The sequence below is a fragment of the Oreochromis niloticus genome, linkage group LG15 (assembly GCF_001858045.2).
Source record: "Oreochromis niloticus isolate F11D_XX linkage group LG15, O_niloticus_UMD_NMBU, whole genome shotgun sequence".
Lineage (NCBI taxonomy): Eukaryota > Metazoa > Chordata > Actinopteri > Cichliformes > Cichlidae > Oreochromis > Oreochromis niloticus.
In genome coordinates, this window is record NC_031980.2 from 12332496 (window position 1) to 12358213 (window position 25718).

At 39.2% G+C, this 25718-nt stretch overlaps 2 protein-coding genes across 2 annotated transcripts; one reads left to right on the plus strand and one right to left on the minus strand.

Annotated features, from left to right (window-relative positions):
• Positions 1 to 15503: 15503 nt before the first annotated feature.
• Positions 15504 to 18042, minus strand: sod2 (superoxide dismutase 2, mitochondrial). The gene is made up of 5 exons (XM_003449940.5): positions 17802 to 18042; positions 16978 to 17183; positions 16657 to 16773; positions 16028 to 16207; positions 15504 to 15914 (listed from the first exon to the last, which is right to left on the minus strand). Exons 1-5 carry the CDS (start codon positions 17828 to 17830, stop codon positions 15769 to 15771), a joined length of 678 nt encoding a protein of 225 aa, XP_003449988.1. The 5' UTR covers positions 17831 to 18042; the 3' UTR covers positions 15504 to 15768.
• A 1046-nt stretch (positions 18043 to 19088) lies between these two features.
• Positions 19089 to 25606, plus strand: wtap (WT1 associated protein). The gene is made up of 8 exons (XM_005454610.4): positions 19089 to 19293; positions 19868 to 19905; positions 20033 to 20088; positions 20187 to 20245; positions 20399 to 20526; positions 21544 to 21722; positions 24084 to 24238; positions 24371 to 25606. The coding sequence occupies exons 2-8, from the start codon at positions 19876 to 19878 to the stop codon at positions 25027 to 25029; spliced, it is 1266 nt and encodes a 421-aa protein (XP_005454667.1). The 5' UTR covers positions 19089 to 19293; positions 19868 to 19875; the 3' UTR covers positions 25030 to 25606.
• Positions 25607 to 25718: the final 112 nt, after the last annotated feature.

Genomic DNA, 25718 nt, shown 5'->3' on the forward strand with positions numbered 1-25718 from the left:
TCTATAAAAGCTGAGGTTTTTGGCAGTTTGTTGGTCTGGAGCGTTCAGGTGTTAACACAATCTGTCCATTCCTCACAGAAATTATAAAAAAAAACCCAAAAGCTACATCAAAGTTCATGACAGCATAATTAGAAAAAAATAAATTGCTTGTTTGGAAGGGAGGCAAGGAGAAATCCTTTTCCCTCTAAAAAGAACATGGCAACATGGCTTAGGTTTGCAAACTTGCATCTGAACAAACCACCAGACTTCTGGAACAATGTCCTTTGGACAGATGACACCAAAGTGGAGAGGTCTGGTTAGAATTCACAGCACCGTGTTTGGCCGAAACCAAACACAGTGCATTGGCACAAACACTTCATACCAACTGTCAAAAATGATGGTGGAGAGGTTGTGATATGGGTGTGTTTTAAGGCAGCCATGGGACCTGGATAACTTGCAGTCATTGAATTCTCCACAAACTCTCTCTATATTAAATTGTTTTAAGTCAGCCTGCCACAAATTAGGACAATAGTCCAGAGCACAGCAATAAATCTACAACAGAATAGCTGGAAATGAAAAGATTCAAGGTGTTGCAATGACCCAGCCAAAGTCCAGACCTCAACCTTATTAGAATGCTGTGGTGGGACCTTAAGAGAGATGTGCATAAATCAATATCTGCCAACCCTAATGAATGTTGTCTGTCACACCATTCCTCCACAATGATGTGAGAGACTGATAAAGTCATATAGAAAAGAATTACTGCTAAAACGAATTGTGGGGTGTATTTAGTTTTTTTGCAGGACTGCATAGAGTCGTGTGAAAACTTTGCTTTTCGCATGACTCCTGTAATATGAGTTGTGAAGCGTGATTAAACAAATATTTATAAAGTTTAATCCAAGTGAGACTGCTTAGTGCCAAAAAAGCAAAGGTGTATTTAGTAAGAACTTCACAATATATCCAGCTATCTGATACTGAGATCATCTGACACTGTTTTCCAGCTCACAGGCACTTAAGACTCATTAAAACACCTAAAATGCTTTTGTCAAATGCCAAATTGCTCATATTTTCTGTTACTTCATTATTATCCTCCTCCTCCTCGCAGCAGATACAAATACATCATCGGAAAAGTCTGTGTCAGTGAACGCCAAGGCCAGGAGCGGCTTTCCTTGATAATCAAAACAAAGACTTGGCAGGGGTATCATACCTTCGACAAGTTTATTGTTTTGGAAGGCATCTCCCTCTGCGTTAACTTTTCAGCATGTAACCTCCATTGTTTAGTTCTAAGATAATGATTTCATCAATTACAGTTTTTTAATTGCTCTGGTGTTATTTTTTTTCACTTATCACTCAAAAAACATTTTAAAAATAGTCTCATAACGATTGTTTGCAAAAATTCCCACAGAGGCAAGAACAAAGTGAGAGGTCAGCGTTTTGAGAAACAGTCCATTTGCTTTTGTTGGCAAGTGTGGTATCTATCGTCTTAGTTAGTAAACTTTTTTGAAGGATGAGAACATATCTCAAAATAAAATATAATAAAACATAACATAATATATTTTATTAGAATGCAATGAGCGTGCAGCATTTCTCTTGTTGTCTGTGGAAACATTCCGATAACAACTGTGCATTAATCTTAATTTTGTAGAATAAATCTGGAATTAGACAAGTGGTCTTTTGTTTCCTTTAAATAAGAAAGAGGAAAAGCGATTTGTCTTGCTTTATTTTTTCAGGAAATTCTCTGAAGGAGCCAGTTCTTCTAATTGTTAGGCTGTAATCAGACTGAAAATTTGAAAAATTAAATTAAAAAAGAAAAGCAAAACACATGGAGGCTGTCTTGGTACCAGTGATAAAAGATAAAGATAAGATAAAGTACAAACCAGGAAATTCAGTTTGAAGGCTTATCAGATGCCAAGACTCTCCACTGTAGTTGAGACAAGCCTTTAAGGCCAAATATGACTGTCATGGAAAGTAATCAAGGCATCTTATACTCCAGCAGACACCTAGATAAATGGTCAAACAGCTTTAAACTGTTCCATAGAAGCAGCCCAGCCCCCTTTTCCTGTGTCAGAAATGCCTTAAACTATCACTCAGATGTTTGCATCATCTTCAAGCACTAATCAGTTTGGTGTGCAGATAAGAGGTGGAATTGGACGTTTTCTCTTTTACACCTATCATGTGTAAAGACTTGGTCCAACACGAATGCCTTTCAGATGAGAAGATCTGAAAGTCTGTGACTGTATATACTTCTCTGACAGCCAGGGTTCACCTTTATTAGTAGTATGACAAACTGCATGAACTAGTTTCTTTAAACTGTGCGCTGACCATAAAGTTCAATGCTTCACCATAAGAGCTAGTAGCATGCCATTTTTCACCTGGAATGCAGTCGTGTGAAAAATTGTTATGTATTCCTTGGAAACATCCAATGAGTAAGTAGCTTGTAGAATAACCTTTAGCAGCAAGAACTTGAAGTAATTATTTTCTATATGACTTTAATCAATTTCTTATTGTGCAGGAATTTTGGCTCACTACAGCGTTGCTTCAGTTCATTGAAGTTTTGGGGCTTTGATTCATGCACGGCTCTCCTAAAGTAATTCTTCAGCCATTCTGTTGTTTCTGCTGTGCTTGGGATTACTGTCCTGTTGCATGACCCAATTTGAGCCAAGCTTTAGCTGTCAGACATTTAAATCTAGAATGCTTTGGTATACAAAGGAATTCATGGTGGATTCAGTGACTGGTTGTGTGACAAAGCCCCCAGTTTCAGAGGCTAAAAAAAGTAACGCCTCCACCACCATGCTTGAAAGATGGCATGAGGTTTTTGTTTCGTTTTGGCAGTGAATTATGGTCAAACATCTCCGCTTTGGTTCTTTCTGTCCAAAAGGCATTTTTCCAGAAGTCTGGTGATTTGTTCAGATGCAACTTTGCAAACGTAATCCATGCTGCCATCTTCTTTTCAGAGGGAAGAGATCCACAGGATTACATAGAGCGCTATGAAAGCTTTTTTTTTTCTCCATATGACTGTATCTGTAACCTATGCTTAGCTGTTTGGTTCAAAAAAACATATTTAGCATTAAATTAATAGAATGTTACATCAGATTTTGGGAATACAGTGAGGAGGAATGGCATCATCAGAATAGATCAAACTGTAAACACACTGTAAAGTAGGGCATGGATAATTCTTTAATAGCATGAGGCAGATATGGCTCTCTGTTTAGTGCAGGATAGAAAGTGTTTTTGGCTTATGTTAACTCTCTCTCTCGCTCAGCTCATTTGTACACCTGAAAAAATCTGATTTATTCCTCTCTGTTAGGTGCTGGATGAAGGTGGAATATGTGTGTTATTGTGTTGGAATTTATCCCCATATGCCTTTGAGTTATTGGGTTGTGCTTCTCAGCTGCTGTGATCCTTCAAAATCAATCAACCTTGGCTGCACAGGATCAGCACGCACACTTGTTGCCAATAATTATTAGCATTCGTTTTAACCCACTGGAGTGTCACACACCTCAAATAGACTTGCTCAGCTAAGGCTAATTCAAGTCTCTATGTGTCAAACACAGCTCCATACATTTTTAAATCTAAAGAACTATATTAAAATGCAGTTTTATCCAGACTAGGGAGCCTCAACCTTTGATTTAGTGCATTTTTTTTTAATATAAGACTTGAAATTACTTCTATATATCTACACTTAGTACCATTTTTCCTTATTTCTCAAGGTTTTGAATGTTTCACTTTTCTGCCAGAGGTTAAAGAAACAGACTGACAACACAAATTGGGATTTGCAGGGGGTTGTTTTGAGCGAAGACATAATAAATTTAGTCCTTGTGTGCACAATAGATGTTGTTACTTACCATTTAACAACCACTGAAAAGCACTTCAGGGACAAGATTTATTTATACACAGAGGGATAATGACAGATGTGGACCAAACAGAAAGAAGTACTTCCGTGTGTGGAAGCCTGCGCCATCCTGCAGAGATCACACACGAACAATATCAACACAAATATGCGTAAAGACGTATAGTATGACTCATCATCTCAAGGATTTGAAGTGATGCTCGACCCACATGCTGTCTAATGTCTTATAGCCCTCAAAGTGGGAATTAAAAATATGCATTGCTCTCCTCCCCTCTTGGCAAATTCATGACACCAGTAAATCTTGATTCAAAAAAAGAAAAGAAAAGAAAAGCCCCGCATCTTGAAAAGCAATCTCACAGCAAAGAGAAGTCATACATGGAAAATTTAGAATGCTGTTTCCTGAAGAGGTTTCCAGGGGAGTATTTTTATTTTAACTCTTATTAATCATTCAGTGCTAAAAAACATCCTAAATCGCAGAGCCAGGAGTTGTTGTGAAAGAACAAACTGAGCTCTTCTCAGACTGATTGGCCACAGGTCTGCATGGAAAAGTCACATCACAGCAGGAGATGCCTGAAGGTAAGACAATGGCCAAAAAACAGAAGCACATGGGAGGAACAAAGGCAACACAACACGAGATGTTCATGGATAGGTGCAACATGTCCGTGATGTTTAAATGCATGCAGTGACTTAAGCGAAGGAAACGTTGACTGTGTAACTGCTAATGAAATACACCAATCCATGCTTTTGTAAATAACTGGGAAACACGATAAGACACTAACACAGCTCACAACACACTTAATTACAGATTTACAATAACAGATTAGCTTTAATTTAATACTAATATATCTGGCGGGCCTGTTCCATAAAAGTCCATTGTTGTCAAAATGTTCACCGATACTTTACAGGGTGATAATTTGGCAATGTTGTATTTACACGCTCACTTGTTGTCTCATTACTAAAAATAGCCATGATAAATCAATTAAAGGAGCTTTGAAGTTGACCAGTAAAGCTCAGGAGTGAAAAATTTATTACAAACACGCAACTTTTAATGCAATACCTGTATTAGATTATGATATGACTTTAGCACATTTTATCCATAGTAGTGACATCAGGTTTTTATTTTGCAATATGTTGCACCTCAATCACAAAAACAGTTATTTCACAATTGCTATTTTTAATCTCACACACACAAGCTTTATGAGGTTGAGAAATTTCTGTTATGTGGCTGTGAAAGCAATTAATTGTGTGTCTGTGTGCAGCATTGCCCGCAGTACGCATTTTGAAAGGTGCTATGTTTATATATCTGAAAGGACACATGTGCGCTGTGTTAATTCATTCATCGGTGACTTGTGCGCCCGTGCACTCGTGTGTTGATCGTAACCCCAGCAAAGTGTCGAAGCCCTCTGCGGTGCTCTGGTTAGTAAAACACTGCAGCAGATGTGTGAGGATGAGGTCACTCACATGCTGCCTTAAAGACTTATGCTGATGCTGAATCACCTCACATGGACAGAGAGCTCACAGGAGAGGCCACAGCAATACTTCTGTTCTACCTTCATAAAAAGCTTGTGAAAAGTACAAGATTTAAGTCTGCAAGAAACAAACACTAGATATGACATTCATCTCTCAGATACTACATGAGTGTCATTGGCTGCATGCTTGTTGCACAGAAGACACTTAATTCACAAACCTTAATGAACAGTGGGAAAAACGAGTAAAGAAATAGAAGTATAAAATAGTGCATGTTCCTGAAATGAACATAACTAAGGTGATTGCATTAAAAAGGAATAGCAGTATGAAGTTGACTGAGTGTGAAATTAGATGGGACAGTCAGAAGAATGCTTTGAGGGCTTAAATTTCTACGTCCGTCTACCCGACTACTGGTTACACTGCCAATATTGCATCTGTTTCTGAACACAGCAGTGACTATGGAAAATCCCCTGGCAGGAATAATCTCCAAACTAACACACACACACATACATGCAGGAAAACATGGAGATTAAACCTGTAGCTCTACGTTCTGCGTATCTGTTATATAAGAAGTTTTCTCTTCCTCACATGTCCCTTCCTGTGACATGAAGTGGTCACGTTCCAGGGTTTTAACTTGACTTTCAGGGGGCTTGTTCACAGAAAAGAACTGCTGTTTAGACTTTGTCATAATTTTGTCTCATTTAGCCAACATTTCGAATAATATTCAGACTTGTGAGGCCTGAGAGCAGGAGAATCAAGTACATGAGGAAACTAGTTAAACAGTCCTCCAAAACTGCTGATTCCTTCAATGAAAAATTAGCTTTTCTCTTCTTTATCAAACTCGCTGGACAAGAGATGAAAAATATTCAGTTGTGACATTGTAAGTAGCTTTGACCACTTTTTTTCTTCTCTTTTCAAAATACCTTCTGATGTGACCCAGTCATTTTTTCCATGCTGGTTTGTGCTCTTAGTTTTCCATTTGGAGATGTGTTTAGACAGACAATGAAATATAACAGAGCAGAATGATAAATAGATTCTGATGTATTCCTGCAAAAATACAGACAACCATCTCTTCTGTCCAGCATGATCTCATTATGTATGACACATGAAGTCAGCTTAGAACTGTTTTCACAGATTAAAATAACTTGCATTGATTGCTGGATCACACTCTAGAACAGGTAATGAGCTGATAATCGAATGCTTTCTAGGGTGATTTTCTGTTTTGGTCGGTGATCTTAGCTAAGTGGAACTGTTGTTTGACCCTAAAAACGCTTCACATAATGTCAGCAACCAGGTTTTTGGACCCTTAAAATACCTACTTGGCATCACTTTCTTCACGGTTTCAATCACAAGTTTAAAATAGGCGTGTGAAGAATTGAAAACAGCTCCGAGACATTTAAATCCTCACTTCAGTGCATCTGGCCACTGAACACTGGGAATGTTTATTTTTATTATTCTTAGTGCATGAAAACCCCAAAACAGGAGAAAGAGATACCAAAATAGTGCAAGCAAACAAATGATGAAATACTGAAGTTTCTACTTCAATAAAAACACAAAGATTTTCCATTGTTTGTTCTGCAAGTGTTTCCAAGTTTGTAAGTTTTCCGGGGTGCCTGCATGGGGATTCTCCAGGTACTCCAGCTTCCAAGAGGTGCATGTTAACTCGATATCCTAAATTATGTGGTTGTCTGTGTCTCTCCACTAGTCATGTCATAGACTGGACTCTTGTCCAGAGTCAGCTGGAATAATCTCTAGTCCCCAATGAGCCTAAAATAAATTAAGAAAATGGGCAGATTTGATTCAACCAGTGCCATTTACTATTTGTCATCAAAATAAAACATCTTCTTTAATGAGGCATCAGAATTTCTTTGGTTAAAAATTTTCAGCACATCTGGATGGAAATCTGACCATTGTTCATAGAAAATATTCCCACTGAGCTCACATGTTGCCTCATAAACTGCCATGTGACATCAACATCAGTTCAAAAACACATTAAATGAAATGTTGCTGACTGGAAGCACAAATGTATCAAAAAGACAGTGTTGTAATGTGGTGTGGAGAGAACCCAAGAGCAGGATCAAATGAACTACTATTAAGCCTTTATTCAGCTTGAAACACAAAGTCCAAAGCTTACACAAACCAAATAAATACATAAAAATACACAAACCGGGAGCACAGGGAATACCAGGGAATACCAGGGACAGGATTATGTATACACTGAGGATTTGGGAAATGGAAAGGGGGAACTGAGACACAGGTGAAAGTAATCAAAATAGTCAGCCAGACAGAAAGTAAAAGCCTAAATAAATTAAAATGTAACAGGAAACAAGCTAAAGATTCACATATTAAGCATGGAGGCAAGACTCACTAAAGAAGAAGACACAGACAATGGGACAGGAAAGAAAGACATGATAGAGAGAGAAACAGGGAAACACTGAGGGAACAAAACACTTGGAAAAATCCAAAACAGGAAGTGAAGCTAAAGACAAAGAGCTCAAAACAACACTCGAACAATAAAGCCAACGTAAAAGGCATCCAAAACTCAAGGAAAACTAAACAGGAACCAGAACTCAAATATTACAATAACACTAAGGCTGGCATAAGGCACTAAAATTGGAATCGAAAATCAACTTATCAAACATAAAAATGAAATCTTCATACAGAAAAGCAGTAACATGTATACAGAAACCCAAACTCAAACCTATGGACTAACAATTCAAAGCTCAAAATGGCATAAAAACCCTCAGACTGTGACAAACAGAGGTCTATATGGCTATGGCTTCAGTCAGGAGACATGTGCTTAGCTACAATAAGCCACAGCTTACGTTACATTCTTATTTGTCTGCATGTGTATTTTTCAAATGACCCGCTTTCCAGATGGTGTGTGTTATGCAGAGATTCTCTGCTATGATACCTCCAGGAAAATATATGTCTGCTGCTGCTAACACAGCCAGCTTTCCATGGTGAATTGGTAAGGGTTAAGAGGAAAGAAGCGCAGGGACAGCATATATCAGAGTACTAGAATAGAATATACCGTGTTCCACCTCAAGTGAACCTCTGATTTTATCAGTGTGTCGCTGATGGATAGCGGATCAAAGCTTGTGGTATCAGCTGATAAATAACAAAATATTTTACTGAACAAATTGCAGATCTCATTAAGTAATTAACCTTTAACATAGACAAGAATAATGTGAGCTTGCCAGACATTTCTTAAAAGTATTATTTGCATTTAAAATCCTGCATTTGTATGTGAATGTACAAAACTGGTAGTGTATAGATTCTAAACTCATTGCAGCACAGCATAGGTAATAATGACAACAGCAGAGATTAAGTGTCATAATTAAGTCATCAATCATATAACAAGTAACTGAATAAAGTAAGTCAGTTTATATATAGCATTGTTACTGCAAAGGAGGTTTTATCAATATTGCAGTCAGTACAGCACATTGTGTAAAAGTTTTCTATTTTTCAGGCTTTGGTTTTCTTATTTTTGTCCATCTGGCCTTTCAGTTATCATTGATTACTGTTTGTTGAAGCTCAGCAGAAATTAAGCATATGCTAAGTTGAAGATGGAAGGTCTGTAAGATCTTTCTTCACACGTCTGTCTTCTTCCCGGGTGTTTGGTGGCTAATTGATCGCTTACATCACATCCACTCTCCTATGCTGTCAACCTCATTTCTGACATCGCAGGTCTAGTCCAATCATCTATCTGCCCATCTTTTTTACCCCAATCAGCCTCCACTCCACGTACTTAAAATCTCATCTGTCATTCTCCCTTGCAGACACTTTTTTCCAACCAAACTCTTTGCCTCTCCCATGTTACTCAAGCTCCATGGAAGACTCCACCTTTATCTCCACCACCAGTGTTTAGACTCCGGGGGTTCCTTCCCCAGTTCCTATCACCGCTGGGATCCGTTCTGCTGTGATGGGCCATTGTAGTCTAATCACCAAACAGCTTAATTGAATTCTGTAAATAAATCATGTTCAGTTCCCTCTAATGATCTCTCCTTATCGAAATGGTTTCAGTGGAAGTGTGCCTCTCACTAAGCCATTTTTAATGAAGGAAAACAGGGAGAATAGGCCAAATTACACAAGAGCTGGAATGAAATTGAGTGGCAACAAGTCTTATAGAGTGGTGAATCAAAACTTTAAATTTTTGGCTCAAATCATCATCAATCTTCACAGACTGGGTACAACAGCGCCTGCATTTCAACCAGTGGTGTTGGGGATCTTGCAGTAAAAGCATACCTGGATTAAAAAAAAATACACAATGGAACACTATCAATCATGGATTGGCCTCCCCAGAGTCCAGACCGCAGCATTATTGAAGCAGTGTGGAATCATCTTCACAGAAAACAGAACAAAAGGAGGCCAGCATGCAAAGAAAATCATTGACTGTCCTTCAAGAAGCCCGGAAAACTATTCCTGAAGACTATTTAAAGAAAGTACAAGGAAGCTTCCCAGGGAGAGTTCAGACTGTGTTGAAGAATAAAGGTGGGCAGACCAAATATTGACTTTCAAACTCATTACAATTGTACAAACTCTATTTTTTTAATGTTATATACTGTATTTCCAAGTATGTTTGCATACATTTTAATAAATGTTTGCCCTTATTTCCCATTTTCCTAGCAAAGTCTAAAGAAATTAGGGGTGTTTTGTATTATTAATTGTTTAGAATCAATAAAATGATTCCTATCTTTATTAAATTTGCAATTTTGTCCCACTGTGACATTGAACTTTGAATCTTTTAATCGTGTACACTTCTTTCTTTCAAGATGTTGACCTGCTACTAAAAATCCCTTCCCTGTTTTTAAAGCCAGTAAACTGTTGTACAGCTGATCCTTGGAGATAATATAGAAGGACACAAGAATTTCTCTGTTCTGTCTAAACACTACTGTCTTTCACAGACAAAGTTGTTACAACCTAGTAGGGTGGCACCATAAACTGTATAAAAAACATGCAGGTAGTTCTGTTACCAACTGGTTTGTGGATTATTATTGGAAAATATCAGCATTATATTTTCTTCAACTTGTCCCGAATTATTTGTTTAGTTTTCTTTTGTTTTCAAAATGTATGTCATGAACAAGGGGTGTGCTTGATTGAGAAAACCATAAGGTAAAAATTTCCTTCCTTATTCTTTATTCTATATTCTGTATTTTACTCTAAATGTGACCATAAAAAATAAATATAGTGTACTGCAGAAAAGGAGAAACCATCAACTAAGACTATAACCCATTGAGAAAATGTGTACTGAGTAAGAAGCAGTGTAATTTTTGTCGGACAGAGAAAACTAAACCCATCTTCTGTTTATAGTATATAAGAAGCACTTGACAAGTATTTACTCTACTCAGAGTTTGGCATATATTTAAAAACTCAGCAGGAAGCTCACAGGGTTGTATGCAGTGTGATGAATGCTAACTTTTTAAGAAAGAGAAAGAAAAAACAAGTTGCCTATCACGTTACTGTCTGCTAGCTCTTTTAAAACATTGAAAGAATATTTATGTGTTTATGGATTTTCTTCTACAAGACCACCAGGAGCTACATGATTTTGGGCATGGTCTTTTTGGACCGGGAATAGCTCCATCCCATAAGGAAGTCAAGTCTGCTGCAGATGAAGGCACCTTATTGTATTTTAATGCTCCAGTGTTTGGGTATCCTCCAGTTTCTCTGTTTCTTTTCAGTTTCTTTCCTCTGACATCCTGAGTACCCAGCCAAAAAGGATCTGCCGAGTGCTGACTCTGTAAAGGAGGAGAGAAGACAGCCAATTTTTGACAGAAAAACTTATCCGCTCTCTTGATTAAATCCAAAGAAATGATTGAATCTCATTCAAGCTTAATTGCCAAGACGAATACTAGAGAAACAGGGGAAGCAGCTTAAAAAATGATGGATATGGAAAAGGAAAATACATACAAAGAAAATGTCTGAGTTCAAAACTTCTCACTTTTAAGATTAAAAGAACACACTACTGGTGTTATATATCCACGAATATGAAAAATTATCCATAAACTATTGTTCACTTCATAGAAAGAAGGGATCTTAGGTCTACAGTTAGCATCCTTTTATGAGCCACAGTTGGCAGTGTGGTGAACTTTTCATTTTTTAAATGAAAAGTCAGTGAGCTCGTGTGGATTTGTCAAGCTTGGATCAGTCCCACATAAACCCAAATGACCCCAGGCCTGCAGTGATTTATCACACTCTGCTGCCTAAACGATGTCCACAAGCCTTTAGACTCACTGGTGCGAGCGACTGTTACATAACTGCAAAGAATTAACCAGACACCGTCACACCCTCTCGCTAAAACAGTCTTTTCCTTTCTTTTCTTTGCAGCACAGACTTTTCAGAGAGAGTTTCACTTGTAGAAATGTCAACGATCACATGAAGCACTAGCAGAGGAAGAAGCATATTGTGTGCCTTTCTACTATGTTCAAGTTCTGTTTGTGTGTCTGGTCTTTTTTTTTCAAACAAAAATGAGATGGACAAAGTTTCCCACAAAACCCTGCTGCCTGGTTCCTGGCTCGCCGTGCCTGCTGAAGAGCTCCCTCTCTAAAGCACTCAGTTTCAGGCTCAGACCCAAACGGGTGCCCTGAATTTCAGCTCCGTCGCCCTCTCTGCCAGGAACAACGGACGACGAATCCTGGAAAGTTTTACCTCCTTAGTGTTGACACCTCACTTTTCCAGTCCAAATGGGACAATGACAGCTTGTGTAGGGCAGTTCACACAGAGAAACACCACGGGTCAGCTTTGCTGGTTGGAGGACAGGATGGTGGATCATAGAAATGTGATGACAAAGCTGAAAAATTATTTAGGAGGCAGACAAGAGATTGAAGATGCTGACGTTTATTCAGGAAGACGTCATATGAAAAGCATGTGTTACTTGGATGGGGGTAAACGACAAATCCGCTGCAGGTATTAATGCAGTAGAAAATGTTATGAAAATATTGTGAGGCCAAGTTTTAGAAGCAGACAGATAATTTTTCATTTAAAGTACAAAATAAACATTTGTTATGAAAATAAAAGAGTTAAGAAATGAGCACATGTGCTACAAGAGTACAGAAGTTTAGTCTTTATCTACTCTTCCCTGAAAGCAGACGGTCCCTGAGGCCTTCAGAGAAGCAAAACAGAAGACACAAGGTCAGGTTATCTAGCTCCAACTCCACCTACCCTGACCCTTAAAGATCCGAGCAAAAACTGAGAGAGCTCAGCAAACAAAAACGACCCACTCTGAAAAAATCCCTCACTTTAAGAACTCTGGACGTTCCCTTGCATGCATCTGTCAGCACTTTGTGTTTGAAAACACAATAAAAGGCTTGAAAAGGGAAGAAAGGAGCAAAGTCTGACTGAATATTATGTTCTTATTTTTGAAGGCTTCTTTGTTTTTCTTCTTTCTTGGCCACCCAACATTTGTGGTTCAAATTTGTGACAACCTTAAACAGCGCTGTGGAAGAAAATGTAAAGTCTGCGAGTGTGGAAGTAGAGGCCACAGTTTTAATCAGTAAAGACCAAAGTATTTGTTGGGCACGCATTTCCACCCCATCGGCCCTGACAATAAAAATCAGGATGCGAGACTCAGCCGCATGCGAGTCTCGCTGCATGCCTGTGTGCGAGAAACCACAACGACAGCAGAACTTGTGTTTCCTATGAAACGTGTGTATAAAAATGTGAAAGTTCATGTCGTTTCTGAAGAAAAGGGGATAGGCAACAAAGATAATTATATATGCATGTTTGTCTACATATTACTTGAGTCTTGGATGCACTTTTTTAGGAAAAAGCAGTACAAAGAGAAGAGGGTAGAGGGGTAAGGAACAAAGGTGGGTTTTGAAAAAGGAGTTAAAGTCAGCGACTGAGACATTTGCTCAAGATTTTCCTCTCTTCCCTTCCAGAAGCTAAAGAAACTATCCTGTGTGAGTTCCATCTTTTTTTACGACTCGTAGATGAGGGAAATACTTTTTGGCATACTCAGACTTTTACAGAGCAAAAGTAGGCCACATTTAGAGTCATCCTCTCATAAATTTGGAGACTTCTGTTTTTAAAGGCTGGCAATGTCAACGTCACAAATGAGACCAATCCTGTTTGTGTGCTTATACTTTTTGCTCTGATGAATCCAAATCATCCTTGCTTTAGTACATAATCTGTTACATAAACCCTGTAAGTCTGCTGTTGAAGTTATAGTCCATGCAACAGTACATTAGAGTCATGCCACACCAGTGGGTAATAACCCCCTGATGCACTTTCAGAGTTCAAATCAAATGACATTTTCATTTTTACTGGTCTGTTGAGTAACTCTTTCAGTTGGCAAATTCTGATCTGAAAAATAGCTAATTCAGAAAAAACCAAAACTTTTCCTGATTCTAGTCTCAGCGGCAAGTCTGGTCAATGTGTGCTTGAAATCATAATGTCCACTGAAAACTGCATATGAGACAGCTGCCAGGAAAAGGATGACATATCTCGAATGTGACATTCCCACCGGCAAAGTGGTCAGTCTTACTCAATGAGACAAGGAGGGGAGACATTTTTATATGATAAAGCAGCTGGAAGCCATTTGTACAGAAACTACATCAGCTTTTTTTTCGGAATGTACTTTAAACTTTGTAGATAAATGCTTATAATTCAAAACTGTAAATGTTTCACAGCCTTGTCTGCAATCTCTTATGCATTAATTAACTTCAAGCACTTAATTATCAAGCATCTCTAAATATATATACATATACAGTGTATATTTTCTGTATATTTCATTTGTGAAATAGGAAATGAGTGCAATTTTATTGTATATAAAGCAAGAACAGAGTTGGTACATTTCAATTCTATTAAAAGTTCATATTTGGTGTGATCACCTTTAGTCTTTAAAGTGGTCTGAACTCTCTTTGCCATGTTTTCTTGTCATTTCTTTAGTCTTCAGGAAAAGTTCTCCAGACTTTTTGAAGGAAAGCTCTTGTTTGGATGCTGGCTGCCTTTTGTTCTGTTCTCTGTCAGGATCACTCTACAATGCTTCAATAATGTTGAGGTCTGTGCTCTGGGGAGGCCAATGCATGACTGATTGTGTGTTTTCCTATCCAGCTATGCTTTTACTATATTGGTAGTGTGTTTGGGATCATTGTCATGCTGAAAAATGAAGCCATTGCCAATCAGATGCTTTCCAGGTGGCAGTGCACGGTGGATCAAAATCTGTCTTTTCTGCATTTATAATTCCATCAGTCTTGATAAGATCTCCAACACCACTGACTGAAGCTCCAACCATGATAGAGCCTCCACTGTTTTACAGATGGCTGTAGACACTTACTGTTGTACAGGTCTTTAATCTTTAATTACCTCAGTGTTTTCTCCCCATGGAAAGCCATCCTTCCACTGAGACCATTTCTGATTAAATTTCCGTCAAGAGCAAGTGGCTTTGTTTTGTTTTTGTCCCTACTCACATGAATTTCAGATAGTAGTCATCCTGTCCAGTTTTCATTGAACCAAAACCCACAAAGATTTGGCTCTTTGTAAATTAGTTTGCACAGTCCTGTATACACAGCAGGAGCCTAAGCACAAATGTTAAGGGAACACTGCCCTCTTCTGGGAACATTGTAAATAGCAGCAGTATGACCAGATGTAGGCATAAAACCTAAGATTTTTCAGCTTGACAGAATCGTGAGGTTTATGTGACCTTTGTTAAGAAATCAAGGTACTTAATGCCTGGATTTAAATCTTGATTGGACTGAACTCATCTTGGGTGAAACTTTAAAGTATTAGACAGGAGAGGAGAAAAAAAATAAAACCTACACACAATACAATGTTGACATCCATCTTTTAACACCAACTGAGCTAAAACGCATTTGAAAACATGAGCCTCAGTGACCAGTATTCAACACTGCCCTATAATGGGGCCATGAGGATTTAAACTAAATAAAGTATAGAACTGCATTTTTAACTCCAGCTTCTCTTATAGCTTAGAGGGGGGGGGAGAAAAAAAAAAGAAAAAAAAAAAGTGAAATTTTAGAATCTTACAGGTAATGAAAAAAGGAAAGAAAGAAGAAGAATCAAGCTTTTACAACTGTTTTATTACAATTTCTGATTTTTATTATCATACAGCAAATACAAGGACTGCAATAACATTGTCTGATTTTAGTGTGGCTTAACCTGACTGAGACAGCTATCTGAATATGCACTCGTGTTATCTTACACCTGGTATGCCACTCATAAGATGTGAGAATGGCAAAAGCCAGCTTTGATGTTAAAGTTGTCCATTATTGTGCGCTTTCAAAATTACTAGCGGTTGAGAACAGACCAGAGATAAACAGTACTTGCCCGCTAGCTTCAGCTTTTTCACGTACAATATATGTACCAAAAAAAACAAAACCCAAAATTATTTTAAAGACAGTTTAAATGCCAGTTACGTCTGAAGGTTTGAACTGTCATAAGTCTGATTTTTTAAATTCTGATTCAATGCAGGCAACTACTGTTTGATCCAAGTCTTAGTGGTTGCTGTGCATCAGCTTCTACTTTTTGGCCATCTGAAGACGCTCACTCACGTTCTCCCAGTTGACTACATTCCAGATAGCCTTCACATAGTCAGGTCGCACATTCTTGTATTGAAGGTAGTAAGCATGCTCCCATACATCAATACCAAGGAGGGGAGTGAGACCTAAGTGCCAAAAAAATACATACAAAAAGGCCATGTGGCAGTTAGATGGCCAAGTCGCATTTATTCAATTTAGTTTTATTTATATGCACCAAATCACAAAAAGTCCAACTGACCTGTTGTCCCCTGCAAAGGATCCTGGTTAGCACAAGCAGCAATGCGAAGTCTTCCACTGTCCTTGTCAAAGCCAAGCCACCCCCAGCCTGAGCCCTGTACAGCCACCGTAACAGCAGACATCTTCTCTTTCATCTTCTGAAAGGAGCCAAAGTCCCGTTTGATTGCCTCCATTAGCTCTCCTACAAAGTTGTCAAACAGATGTGTATGCTTCAGTGAAATGGCACAACACATAAATTTCTTGGTTGGAGTGTTTTCAGTGAAAGAAATGTTGCACTTATCCAAGTGATGATACAATTCGGTGACTGCAACCATTCCCCCAACTCTGAATAGTACTCATGGCCACTGATCAAATTTCATGACAATTTCCATATTAACAAAACTGAGCTTTAAGCCAGTTATTAGGAAATGGTGCAATTTTCAGTCATTATGTAACACTAAAAAAACTCTGCAACCATATGAATCAACTTTTCAGCAAGTCATAAAATTAAGTTGCACATTCAATAAGAGTCAGCATGTCTCAGAGAAAAACCAAGTGATCTGATTAAAGACAAACAAGTTGATTGGCCATGAGTTGTCTTAGTCTGGTCATATACCGTTTTTTGTATTTTTGTGGATTTCTCTGTCTTACCTTGTGGTTCACCTCCACCATTTGGAGAGAGATTTGTCCAGAAGATGGTGTGGTTAATGTGGCCGCCTCCATTAAACTTGAGGGCAGGCTGGAGAGCAACCTGTGTTGTCACGTCTCCTAAAAATGTAAGTCAAATATACACAACATACAGCTTCTGTCAAACTCTTACACATTTATGTTTGGGGGAAAAATCTTTAAGGAAAAAAACTGTAACGTACATATCAGAATCTTAATTACAACTTCATATAGACAACTACTTTTAAAGTCTTCATTTTCAATTAGAGTCATGTGAAGTGAAATATCATGCGACTCTGCCCATACCCTTTGCAAGAGCCTCCTGATACTTCTCTTCTGTAACATTTAGGTTGTTGACATATGTAGCATGGTGCTTGCTGTGATGCAGCTGCATGATCTCTGCACTGACGTAGGGCTCCAGGGCACCATAGTCGTATGTCAGGTCAGGGAGAGTATGCTTCTGCCTCGATGCAGCTACCTTGCTAATAGTGTGGCTGAGGCTGGCTGCACACCTGAAAAGAAATAATGAAGTAATACAGCATGAAATAAGGCATGACATCATGAAAATGTCATGACATCAGCAAGAAAACTGTAATTCAGTTATTTAGGGATACAGAAATTGAGATGTACCAAACAGAACTACTTTTAAACTATAGTTTTCTTATCAAAGAGTAATTTGCTAAGGAGCTATTGACAGGGCTGTGCAACTAAGCCGTACCAAATTACTTCCCTGCAGGGTATCAGAGGTAGGATTTTTAGCTTACTTAAGCAACTGACCTAAATGTCTGTTGTTGATACTGGATTTATGCAGCTCTTGAAGCACAGTCATCTACATATTAGTTCACTGAACACATGATACTGGCTCAATATTAAGACATTCGGTTCATAACTTCATGCACGAGCTCATAACAGGATGATTACGCGTTTAATAAACAAAACCCTGTATTTAGTGCGCCATAAGCTAACCTAGCTGAGCTGCCAGTTAGCATTTCGGTTAGCTAACTGCTAGCTATCAATAAGCAACTGTCACGTTCAAGAACAACTGCTGCTAGCAGAAGTCAAGAGCCCCGATTCCGTATGCACTCTGAGCACAGTACACGCACCAAATACTCAAGTGACAACAATCTTACCTGCGTATTTGTCCAGCTCTGCAAAGCATGTTCCTAATGCTGTTCAATGGACAGAATGAAGGAATACACACGCTGATAACAACTGCCCTTGAAATGTGCAATTTCAAGTTGACAGAGGAGGCGACCGTACCATTACATCTATGCTGTGGGGGTGTCCGGGAATTGGATAAACACAGGAGTCAAGCGGCTACATGTGACAACGACACACATTATTAGAGACACTTGGCAGATGAGAGAGACTGTATTAAAAACGCATCCCGATACTCTGGAATAATAATAAACAAAGCTCCTTACCTTCTGTATTATTTTGCAACTCCTCCCTCTAGTAGGTTTTCCGTAGCTTTAAAAAAGTGCATTATATCACTGTTATGAAAAAAAAAAAAAAAAATTCTTCTCGTATATTTCATTTATTGTAAATCTATTCACTCTGTTTATTTATTGCAAAACAAAGCATATATTTAAAGGAGTAGTTCTTAATACATAATTAATACAAGCATAATTAAAAAAATAAAAAAACTAACAGCAGAGAGTCACGTGAACGTTCTCCCCACAACAGTGGAGGCAATGGCGGAGATCGTCTATATTAAAATAATGGCGCACTAAGAAGCAAACAACGCTTGCTTAAAAGGGAAAACCCTCAGGTTTGAATTCAGAACACGGTGTCACTTCTGGTGGACACTAAACTGAGAACAATTCTAGCATGCACCAGAAGTGTCAACTTCATGGAACAACAGGAAGTTATTTCTGCAACAGAAATAAAAAAGAAAATATGGCTTATTATTTCACAATTTCGAGTTATTTTTTAGTCTTTTTGAAGTCTACATTTCAAGATCCTAAAAAGAAACACTTCTTTCTTCAACAGCAGAAACAAGTTTCGGTACAACTCACAGTCGATGATGCACCAAAGGCTAATGTCAAGGCACACTAAGGATTTCTCTACTCTAGATTTCTTTTATGAATTAATTCAAATAATTATGTTTATGAACACTCATAATAATTAAAAAAGTATTTCTTCAAACTACTCCTACCAATAGTACAAAAGGGGGAGCTTTGTGCTGTGTATATATTTAAATACATTTGTTAACATAAATACATTAGTTAATAATTAAAAACATCCATTCATACAAACTAAGGCTAAAAATAATACAATAAAAATAGCAATGCGGGGATGAATTCATCAAAATCACATAAAAAATATCTACTGTTTACTGTTATTTGAGGGGTACATTTTATGATCTTAAAATCGCTGCGGAGTGAGAGGTCTCGCTCTTTGCCTCTATCTGTGCTAGAACTCTGCAGTAAGGCAAGTGCAGCGCAGCGCCCAGCTACAGCCATTCTGTTTAGTCGACCGCGAGGAAGATGCTGTTGACCACGCCGAAGCGAGACGACTACAAATAACTTCCCCATAATTTTTAACCAAGTCGCAGGTTCTCGTTTCACAAAGAACCCCTGACACCAAGAGGATCCAGAAACATCGAAAGAAACTGATCTGGTAAGTGATTTTTCTTTGATGGCTGAAGGCCCGATATCTGCCACCCAGAGCCCGCTAGTTTCAGGAAAAGGAGTGCTAGGGAGGGAGTCATTTCCTTCACCGCCATTTTGTGATAACAAGGAGCGGAAAACAGATCCAAGACTTGTATGCTGCCAGGCTGGACATAGGGAAATAGTGAAGCTCGGTACTGCTGTTTCGTTACGTGTAGTTAGTTTGCTAACGGAAACAGCTAAACCTTATTAGCAGCCCAGTGTTAACCTTGGTTAGCATATTTTCCATTTCTCGCGGTCCGTTGCTGCTGCTGCTTGTCACACGAGCTAACACAAGGCTCGGCTGCTCTTATAAACTGCTAATATTAACTTTGATTTGGTTTTGCGGGATAGTTAATGTGTTCCTCACACACCATCAGGGTCATCTATTAGCTGAAAGGCACAGCTTTTGTACCGAGTTATCAGAGTTGCTGTACATTGTACTGCGTGTTGATAGCCATCGCGTTAAAACATGATGCAGTCCTTTAAGCACACAACCCCAAGCTGTAATTACTGCTGATTTCCTGTCGTGTTTTTACTTACAGGGTTCACAATGACCAACGAGGAGCCTCTACCCAAGAAAGTGAGTTTCTTTTCTTATTCTAATGTACCCCTTGTAATTTGTTATGTGTCACGACCCTGCCCACCACCCTCCAAATATTCTAATGGGTTTCTTTATGTAACCAGTGCTTGGGTTTTCGTTCACACAGGTTCGCCTTAGTGAATCGGACATGAAGACTCTGACCAGAGAAGAGTTGTGTGCAAGGTAGGTAACAGCTCTGCTGTTGGTGATTATTTTGTGGTAGGGGGAATTTGGTGTTTGTGTTTTGGATGAGCAGCTAAAACATGTTCTGCCCATCACAGGTGGAAACAGCATGAAGCCTATGTCCAGGTCTTGGAGGCGAAATATGCGGAGCTATGTTGTAAGTACACCTGCTATAAGACACGGTTATGATTTAACCTTGTCAGCATCTCAACAATCACCATGTTTTTGCCCGGTGCTGCTGTCTGTGGCAGTCAGTGAAAGGAATTTTTCTGATATGTTTTGCATTTCTGCACCGCTTTTATCGCCTCAGCCAATGACGTTCCAGGGCTGAAGGAGTCGGAGGAAAAGCTCAAGCAGCAGCAGCAGGAATCCGCGCGGAGGGAAAACATCTTGGTCATGCGACTTGCCACCAAGGAGCAGGAAATGCAAGAGTGCACAGTATGTATTTATTCCTCTAATTATGCTTGACATTCAGTTTCCATTAGTACTACAGTTTGAGTACTTGATATAGTTCTTATAGGAATATAGCCCTTCTAACATAATGTTTAAATGAGCTTTCTTTCATTAAGATTTCACCAAAAAGAACATCAGTAACTTTGTGAATGAGTAATGATGTTACAGGTTGCTATTAAACATGTCAAAACTGGGTAATTATTATGCTAAATTCTAAATTTAATAATACAAGTTTTCAAAGTGCAAAATAATTTAACTTTATTACTAAATTTAAATGAATTGAATAATTTGCAACACTCCAGCAGAGAGCTTTCCTTAGTAAACTGTCATGATCATGGAAAAGAGGCTAAAAGTAAATTATTTCAAGCCAAGGCATCCTTTGCTCTTGCCAGATTGACAGCTCAGTGGATCAAACAGCTGCTTTATGGTAGCACATGCCATTCTTAAAGTGCAGCTGAGGTGAGCTCAACGCACAGGCTTTAAACTTGGAAACCCTGCAGTCACATTGAAATGGAAAGCATGGGGACACAGTTTTCAACAGAAATACCAGAATTTTAAGCTAAATGTGTTTGAGACACACACACACACACACACACAAAAAAACAACAACAAAAATGGTTGATGTCATCATAACTTTGGCAGGTGAGTTTCATTTGTTTTGGACCAGTCTGATCTCCCCGGGCCTGGAAAGGCAACTGTCAAATGATTGGAAGTAATTGTCACTTAGAGATTTTGTCTTGAAAACTTTGTAGATGGTAGGTACCAAGTGTTGCTCTAAGGTAACATGCTTAAATTGTTTGAGTCCACATCTTTAGATAACTTTAGCAGAAAAGTTGCCATCAGAAGATGGCGATTTCCAATTTTACACATTTTGTTTATTTTTTAAGAGGAAAAACACGGCTACTGGAGATCAGAGCCAAACCCAAGAATTTTCTCTTGAACCATGATAAAACACTTGTTTATTTGTTCCTGCCAGTCACATGTGTTTGTTGTATCCTGCAGACGCAGATCCAGTACCTCAAGCAAGTCCAGCAGCCGAGCGTGGCCCAACTGCGGTCGTCCATGGTGGACCCATCCATCAACTTGTTTTTCCTCAAAATGAAGGCTGAACTGGAACAGACTAAAGACAAACTGGAGCAGGCCCAAAATGAACTGAGTGCCTGGAAATTTACACCTGATAGGTAAAGACAATCAAAATAATCCCCCTCAAAAAAACAAAACAAAACAGAAAAGTCAAGACTTCCTCACGCCCCCCACCCTCACTCTCACTGCAGACATGCAGGAACAATGGTGGGGGGGAAGGCTGACAAAGTGCTGTACTCACCACGAGATTCAGACTTTACAGAAAGCCAGTCACTCCAAAAAAAAAAACAAACCCCAAACTGTTTTTGTACTCTTGCACTGTGCCAGCTACATATCACATAACCTAAAGAGAAAAGACAGTATGGTCAGGTGACACTTGTGTTTCAGCTCTCTCCCCTCGAGTTCCCCTCACCGTCCAAGGGCCTGAAGGAGTCCGGACTGTTCCTGAAGAGGTGGTCACTCGCTTCCCGACGTGGATATGGCCTCCCTGCCCCCGCCGCTCAAACCAGACAGTTCACTTATTAAATAGGGGGGTTATGGTGGAGGTAATATGGAGGTTGAGTCAGGCAGGGAGGATCCCTAGCCTAAAACGGCAATTGAACATTTTAAAGACGATTCCCATACTTGGGTTAAAAAGACATTAACAGTGGAATAGACCACACAAAGACCTGCTTAGTCTGCCTGAGAAATGCAGAGACTGTTTGGACAGTCTAGATACATTCCAGTAATATGAGGAAAGTTTCTAGGATTTAAAAGTAAGACTTTGGGGGAAGAGCCACTAGAAATGACATTAAGACTGTGAGCGGAGCCAGATCCTCGGTCCACCAAGGACTATGGTTCAGGCATGAGGGTCCATTCGCCTGTGTCTTTGAGCATGGGCCTACACACGGTAGAGTGTATTTACTTGTTTTATTTTGTGACTTGTTTATTTTTATTGGCATTTAATTTGATTTTGTTTCTCTGAAACAAGCACTTACTGCAGTGTGTGTGAGCTAAGAAGCATGATTGGCCTTCCCTGAATACTTGTGTAAAAATATTCACACGGGATTTAATGCCGAATTAAGCTTTGCTTAATTTCTCCTACCAAAACACACTGCTGTAGGTGCACGGAGTCCTGTTTTCAATTTGTGACTAAAGATGTCTTCAAGAAGTCATGTTATGAGTTTATGAGATTGTATTGATTGTATTTCTGTGTATTTTTGTGATTGACCAAACAATCTCTCCCTCAGCCATTTACACAAATAGATGATTATATTTTCCTTTCTCACCTGTGTAGCACAGCTCTTAACACTGTTCACGCTGTGAATCCCTCATGGGGTCTGTTTTACTTTTTCTGTCTTTTAAAAAAAAAAAAAACAACAACAACAATTTTTACTCTGCTCTCACACTAAAGTGGGGATGAGATCTGAGCATCTTAAAGCACATTTCCTCCTGCAGAGGCAGTAATGGTTATAATGAATAAGAATGGAGGAGAGTTCCAGTAAATGATACTGATGTAAATACATAATTATATATTAATTATAATTATAAGTAACATTTGTTCTTGATGCCAGTTCTGAGGTACTTTGAAGCTACCATCATCACTTTGCTTACTTTAATATTATGTTACTATTTTAGTGTCTTCTGACTATATAACATCTTTATTTATAGACCAAATGCATGGTGGTAAAAATGGTTTGAAGCATTACATGAAGTCAGTTATCTTTGGCTTCTTAATTAAGACCTTTTTAAAAGAACAACCACAATACCTACTAATGTAAAATGGTGTTCTGGACTGTTGCCCTGTTTCTTGACCTTTTGTAATGTTGAGAAAGCAGCACCTGAAGCTATTTGAGTTTACTGTTGAAGCACTTACTTTCTGTGTATTTCAAGTGGTTACAGAAAACCTGTGCCTGGTTTTGCAGTGCACATTTGCTTTTTGCTACTCATAGCTAAAGGTTGGTATTTAAATTGTCCTGGGTCACCCTAATATCACTCTGCTATGTTACATTTTTTTCATTGTGCTTGTTCCTCACACCCAGTGATGTAGCAAGATTATTTAAAATTGAAGGTTTGCTAGTGACCGAATCGATACTAAAATGCCCACCTTTCTTCAACATACAGTTAAAGTGTAACACTGTTTTGAGTTTCAGGAAAGTGGGGACCATTTTCAATACACATCATTCAACTTTTAATTTCACTTACAGAAAAAAGTCTGTTTTTTCCATGGATTTTTTGAAAGAACTAATTGACATGTGTTTGTACAGGATAGATTTGTGTCAGTGGGTTCCTGATGTTGTTTTGAAGTCTGAAAGATTTAATGACATTTGTGTTGTGCTTAGATCAGTTTACGGACAACCAAGTTGAAGGGTTTCTTTTGACCCTTGGCAAATCGCAAAGTGGGTCAGATCAATGGGACCTCTTTGCCTGTTGTTTGTCTCCTGGTTCACTGTGTGATGTGAGACTTGTTTCCCTTACAGCCAAACAGGGAAGAAACTGATGGCCAAGTGTCGAATGCTGATTCAGGAAAACCAGGAGTTGGGCCGGCAGCTGTCCCAGGGACGCATCGCCCAATTGGAGGCTGAGCTGGCCCTCCAGAAGAAGTATAGCGAGGAGCTTAAGAGCAGCCAAGACGGTGAGAACATTGCATCTATAACCAACAGCTTGGCCAACTCTGACCGTATCTCATATTTGCGCCATTAATCTTCTGACATTTGTGTTCATTTCTGACTTTGTTCTTTGTCTGTTCCTGAATTGTCACTCCCAGAGTTGAATGACTTTATCATCCAGCTAGATGAGGAGGTGGAGGGGATGCAAAGCACCATCCTCGTCCTGCAGCAACAGCTGAAAGAGACCCGTCAGCAGCTCTCCCAGACTCAAGGGTCTTCAGCTGGAGCAGGACCCAGTAGGACTTCACCCACTGCTTCCAGCTCATGTGCTGAACAATCCGCTCAGGCCGAGCAGGCCGGCGCACCCTCTGAACCAATGGGTAAAGACTACGGAAGGGTCTCCAATGGTCCAAGCAATGGCAGCTCATCCCAGAGGAGCGAGACCACTACACCCAGCCTGTACCGAGAGGTCAGCAGCACAGAGGAAGACTTTCCCATGTCCCCCATGGTCTCAAGCCCTGGCGAAGCTGAGACCAAACTCTCCAACCACTCAGAGGAAGTGACAGGGAGTCAGACTGCTGCTGGCAGAGTTGGAGGACCTGTGGGTTTCGGTAGCCAGCTGAGTGCGGGATACGAGAGCGTGGACTCTCCGACAGGCAGCGAGACATCATTGACTCAGCACTCGAATGACACAGACTCCACCACCGACCCCCATGAGGACAAGGCTGCCCTGGTGACCAAGGGCAGCAGGACTGCTGGGTCACGGCACACTCAGAACGGCCTGGACACCGGCACAAGCGATGGTGCAGTTTTGTAATGTACTTTGACATGTATTATCTGTTTGTTTGTTTTTTTCTTTTTTTTATACCGTATACAGACATGGCAACAAATGCATAGTCTTTAACACAGCACTGCTGTCCAAGATGTTTTGTTTTCACCCTTCTCTCCCTGCCCATCGTGATGCCTCTGTCACATTTGTGTTGCTACACGGGGATATAACAGGAATGGTTTAATGTTAGATTTAAATTGCGTGGATGTTTGATTCTGATGTTTATTTGAGCACGTCTAGGCTGTTCTTGTTTTAGCTCTTGACACTGAAATCAGGCATCTGGTGTAAGTCATTGTCAAAGTCAATAAAATCACTGAATTACAGTAGCTTCGCTATATTCAAGGTCATTTTTAGATGTTGACCTGTGTTTTCTTTTTTTTTTTTTTTTTTTTTTTTTTTTAGTGCAATTTTAATTTTTCATTGGCAAAAAAAAAAAATTCGGTTAAAAAAATTCTGTTGAAATGTGAGTAGTTCATATGCGATGTTCATATTATTCTGACTTCAGTCCTTTTCATGTACTGACCAAATACCAATAAAGATTTTTAATACTATGGCGTGAAACCCATTATTAACTAAATGTGGAAACTCATTATTTCATGTAGTCTTATAATCGGATGAGTCAGAGGAGACATAAACATGTAAAAGGACTTGTGTAATTTCTCACAACCTGTGACAAA

Coding starts and splice junctions, on each gene's coding strand:
- sod2 (XM_003449940.5), bottom strand. CDS start 17,830: ATGCTTTGCAGAGCTGGACAAATACGCAG. Junction 16,208..16,656: donor TGGTGGAGGTGAACCACAAG/GTAAGACAGAGA, acceptor ACAACTTTGTAG/GAGAGCTAATGGAGGCAATC. Junction 15,915..16,027: donor TCCTTTGCAGGGGACAACAG/GTCAGTTGGACT, acceptor TTTGGCACTTAG/GTCTCACTCCCCTCCTTGGT.
- wtap (XM_005454610.4), top strand. CDS start 19,876: ATGACCAACGAGGAGCCTCTACCCAAGAAA. Junction 20,246..20,398: donor GAAATATGCGGAGCTATGTT/GTAAGTACACCT, acceptor TTATCGCCTCAG/CCAATGACGTTCCAGGGCTG. Junction 20,527..21,543: donor AGGAAATGCAAGAGTGCACA/GTATGTATTTAT, acceptor TGTATCCTGCAG/ACGCAGATCCAGTACCTCAA.